This window comes from Sesamum indicum, linkage group LG7 (genome assembly GCF_026168435.1).
Source record: "Sesamum indicum cultivar Baizhima isolate 11 linkage group LG7, ASM2616843v1, whole genome shotgun sequence".
NCBI classification, from domain to species: domain Eukaryota; kingdom Viridiplantae; phylum Streptophyta; class Magnoliopsida; order Lamiales; family Pedaliaceae; genus Sesamum; species Sesamum indicum.
Genome location: NC_142663.1, coordinates 3903232 through 3907816, shown reverse-complemented (window position 1 = coordinate 3907816; position 4585 = coordinate 3903232). Strand labels below are relative to the sequence as shown.

Below are 4585 nucleotides of genomic sequence, written 5' to 3'. Positions count from 1 at the left end.
ATCCGACCGGCACTGCCAGCCCCGCGCGTACACAGGCACCCCTGTCTGTGCACGCCTGGCCGTGCGCCCTGCTGCCCAGTGACTAGCTGACAGAGTAGCAACGGCTACACTGTTCTGTTTTTTATTTTTTTTTAAAATTTTTGTTATATAAAAAACTATAATAAAACCATGCTAACTACAAGAAAACAGACATTCAGAGACGGATTTTTCCGTATCTGAAGCCTATATTTCTGTTGCTAATAGTATTAGCGACGGATAAATTCCATCAAAAAATCTGTTGCTGAAAGCCCAATGGCTAATTCCGTCGTTGAATCTGTCACTGTATTTTTGACGAAATATTATCCGTCTTAAAATCTGTTTCATTTAACAAACAAACTTAGACAAACCGTCTTTAAATCCGTAGTTGATCTATCTCAAAATCCGTCGCAAAGATTGTCTTATGTTGTTTTCACTGAATCCGTCACTGATTCCGTCATTATTTCTGTGGCTGATTCTGGCAATGAATCCGTCTTTAATTTTGTAGCTGAAGACAAAGCTCCCTTTTACTTCAATCCCTAATTTTTTTAAGCAAAGCTGAAATAAAATGAGACTAAATACCTGGACAAAATAAAGTATCACAATTATAACAAATGAAACAAGCATCAACCAAAACCATACAAAAACTAAGAAACCAATTAATATACTTAAAGTGGAAGTATGAGAAATACTATCGTTGTTTACCCAGAAGACTTGCAATTCTTCATGTTCACTATTATACACCAAATACAATCATAAAAATGTTTGAAACATCGCATCATTCAAGAGCTTGCACTCTTTACTTAAATACAAGGATAATCACTATTTAAGCTCCAATGCTCTTTAATTTGCACCAAAATCAGAAATTGCCTAACGCTTTGCACCAAAATCTTGTTGCTCATTGGGTCCAGATCCACCTGCAAACCGGCGATTGGTATACCCCACCTCTTGAATTAATTTGCGTACCATTTCTTCAAGCTCCACCGCCCTTCTTTGTGCATCTTCTTCCCTCCTCCTTGCATCTTCTTCTCTCTTTCTCGCATCTTCTTCCCTCTTCTGCGACTCCTCAAGAGCCTGCTCTAGCATCTTTTTACTTTCTACTTCTCGTGTTAAAAGTTCTTCTTGCATTTTCATACTTAACTCATTATATTTTTCATCCATTACTTTCGTTAACTCATTATATCTTTCTTCATATTCCCTAGGAGTTGAAGTAACAGAAATTCTACTAAATCTGTCAGAAGATTGACTACGCCCAAATCCATATATTCGGCCTTTAGATGGCCCTCCGGTTACGTCAGACCATGACTGCATGTCAAATGAATGCTCAGTGGATTCGTTACTACCACCTATTTTTGCGATATAATCTTCCTACATATTGTGACATACAAAGAATATCATGTAGTGAGAATCTAACTTATTATATTTGTGAAACAATAATGAAAAGAAAAAGACTATAAAAGGTACTTACATTAACTTTTTTTGATTTATTATCTACAAAATCTCCAATTCCTTGATTTCTTCTGTGCGTTCTATGAAACAACTCCAATTCACTTACTTCACGGCCAAGCTCTTTTTCCTAAAATTATATAAGTAACATTATCAATATCTAGAAAATAAAATGCAATAAATAATATTTTAAAACCTCAAAATAAAGTTTACCATTCTCATCCTGTGTGCTCCTTGTGAAATGGAACCACTAGTGTGCTTTGTAATGCAACCCGCCTTCTCAGTCATGCGATTCTTCTGAGCAATTTTGCATTTTCCCTTGTAATTCTCTCCACTCCAATGCTTCTCAACTAATTCGTCCCATATATGTGTGTGCATCCAATCAGGGCCTCTACCAATCATATCTAAAGTACGAGGCTCTCTACCTAATTCTTCACTTGCATTTTCCAATGCATTTCGTTTTGCTCTGTAAATCATCTCTCTAAATCTAGAACTTGCATTCTCATTCCACACCTTTCTCATTTGCATATCCATGAGATCATCCCATCGATACCTCATCTGATATTTTTTAAATAATTTATCATTTTTAATCATCTTAAGTATATAACAACTGAAAATTTATTGTGATAAAAATTACCTTAAACCTCTCCCAAAGTAAATTTTTAGTTGGCTTTGGCAATTTATGCCATCTTGGCCATGCCTCTCCAAAAATGCCCTTAATATCGTTTGTAAGATTCCGTGAAACATCAGTTTCAATAAATCTAATTAACAAAATAAAATTTAAATATTAATAAATGAAATTCCAGCAAAATAATGATAATATGCAATCTCAAATGTGATCAAATATTAACTATCATCTTATTCCATTTGAATTTTAGATATTTCAATTAACCTAATTATTCACATCAATTTGCATATTAATAAAAATATTTACCTATTATTAACCACATCCACCTTTAACCTTTGATTAGGATTTTCTGGAATCTTGATCCTGGTTAGGTCCTCTTCGCCGATTTTGTGAAGTGACATCATCACTGAGCTCTCCAATAATAGGGTCATTCCCCGATCCTAACGGTATCGTCTCATCAACCTATAATATTTAAGAATGAAATGTGTGAATGTCAAGGAATACAAAGATCACATAAACAAGGAATGATCATACCTCTGTGTGAAGGTCAGGTGCTCTCGGCAAAGAATTTGAAGAAGTTCTTTGTTCGTCTTCCCCAACATGAGCTGAAGTATAGTCGTCACATTTTAAGACGAGAAAAGTGTGGGTACAGGTAATGCAACCTAAATTGTTCTTGAGCTCATACCGCAAGAAAAATTTTGCTGATCAGATAAAAACAGATCTAAAATTACTCACAAAGATACTATTTTACTAAGATTTGGTGTGTCTTTTCTTGTTGATAATAACTTTTCTATTTTTAAGTCCTGGATACACTTTTTTAGCATATTGGAGTACTTAAGTTTATAGTTAGTTGGTTTCTACTTACTTGGAATATGCCTTTATATAATGTATTCCCACTGAATTTAGTGTAAAAAATCATGGTATACAACATATCTTCAAAAGTTCGCTATTGCATTCAATTCTAAAAGAACACAAAACAGCTCAATTGAAGAGCAAAAGTCTACCTATGAAGATAATGATTTCTGAATTCATGTCCTTCAAATCCTTATAGATGCTACTAAAGGGGTTGGGCCTGCTTGACTGTGACTTAAACTACACAGATAATGGCTTTTCTAAAGCAAATATGATTTCACTCCCCTTGTTAAACAAAATTGATGCCCTGTATGATTGTATTGCTAAATCAGTCCATTCCAGGCAACGAATTGCCCAAAAGGATAAATCAATAAACCATTTGAGAAAGTTAAACACCACCTAGTATTCATCAAAGTTAGAAGGGTGGAATCAAATTGTTGTGCCCTGAGATGTATTAACCATAAAATTCTCCAGAAGACATATCCCAATTCTCCAGAAGACATATCCCCTCTAGTATTGGATTTGATGGAAAGCTGAGGAGTCATCCATATTATAACAAGTGTTCCAGAAGAGACTATCACAAATGTAACATTACACAAGCAGACATAGTTACATAAAAAAATCAAGATATTCACAATTGAATTCAATCTCAAAGAGTGTCAGTACTCCCAATTAACAGACAGTCCTAAGCAAAATCCAATTCCCGGTCACAAAGACAATACATCAAACACCTACACTCCCTCAATTCCATCTCTTCGAAGCAACTAAAAAAATCAGGTAGTACAGAGTGTAAATTACCTAGTTAATATTCCAGTCCAAGACAATTAACAAGTCCCAAATTTCAAACAAGTAGCAAGCCACTTAATCATCAACCATTACATACAGAAATATATTTCAATATTAAGCTAATCAACAAGGTAAAAAATAGGGGAAAATGAAAAATATAGAGGAGATTGAAAGCGATAACTAAGCAAAAGAAAAACTAACCGTTTTGTTCGAATGGCTCTTTCCTCCACCAGCAACCCACGAATAGCTGCGCAATACACCGGTGAGTTGTTGACGGCGGCACGGCGAGAAAAGAAGAAGAGTTTTAGCGAGAAAAGAAGAAGAGCTTCAGCTTCGTACATGATGCAATTTGGGGGAAACTTACAATTGGGGATTTTGAGGTTTAATTTTATTTTTACTAACAATAATAATTTTTAAAAAATAATATTTATTAAAAAAAAACAAAATTTATTTTTAATTTTTATTTATAAAAATATGAAATAAAGATGGAAGTAATGACTGAATTAAAGACGGAAATAAAAAAAAAATATTTTTTTGAATCCATCTTTAATTCCGTCTTAGATTTTGAGAATCTAAGACGGAAATATTTTGTTTTAAATTTTTTGTTTTATTATCAAGTCAAAGACGGAATCAAAGACGGAATACTTTTTATATTTTTATTTTTTCCCAAAAATTTCTATTTGTAAAAAATTCAATCAATATAAAGATTTATTTTATAATTTTAAGACGGAAACGTTTTCCGTCGTTAAATCCGTCTTTGTAAGGTTAAATTGTTTGACGGATATATTTCCGTCTTTGATTTCCGTCTCTGATAGCCTGCTCTCTTGTAGCTAGAAAATCTAATTTTCTAAATGCATA

General features: G+C 33.7%; 1 protein-coding gene across 3 annotated transcripts; it reads right to left on the bottom strand.

Moving 5' to 3' along the window:
* Positions 1 to 663: 663 nt before the first annotated feature.
* LOC105162193 (uncharacterized) lies at positions 664 to 4099 on the bottom strand. Of its 3 annotated transcripts, none has more exons than XM_011080163.3 (7): positions 3929 to 4099; positions 2624 to 2790; positions 2396 to 2551; positions 2099 to 2222; positions 1675 to 2019; positions 1484 to 1591; positions 664 to 1383 (listed from the first exon to the last, which is right to left on the bottom strand). In XM_011080163.3, the coding sequence occupies exons 3-7, from the start codon at positions 2518 to 2520 to the stop codon at positions 886 to 888; spliced, it is 1200 nt and encodes a 399-aa protein (XP_011078465.1). In that variant the 5' UTR covers positions 2521 to 2551; positions 2624 to 2790; positions 3929 to 4099; the 3' UTR covers positions 664 to 885. The 3 variants fall into 3 exon arrangements, with proteins under 3 accessions (XP_011078465.1, XP_011078464.1, XP_088738541.1); XM_011080162.3 differs by having other exon boundaries at positions 2624 to 2694; XM_088882415.1 differs by having other exon boundaries at positions 2624 to 4099.
* Between the last annotated feature and the right edge of the window lie 486 nt (positions 4100 to 4585).

Bases quoted from the DNA above. Each gene is read 5' to 3' on its own strand.
- LOC105162193 (XM_088882415.1), bottom strand. From the start codon at position 2,520: ATGACCCTATTATTGGAGAGCTCAGTGATGATGTCACTTCACAAAATC. The intron at 2,020-2,098 runs GTAATTTTTATC...AAAAAATATCAG, and splicing joins TACTTTGGGAGAGGTTTAAG to ATGAGGTATCGATGGGATGA. The intron at 1,592-1,674 runs GTAAACTTTATT...ATATAATTTTAG, and splicing joins GAGCACACAGGATGAGAATG to GAAAAAGAGCTTGGCCGTGA.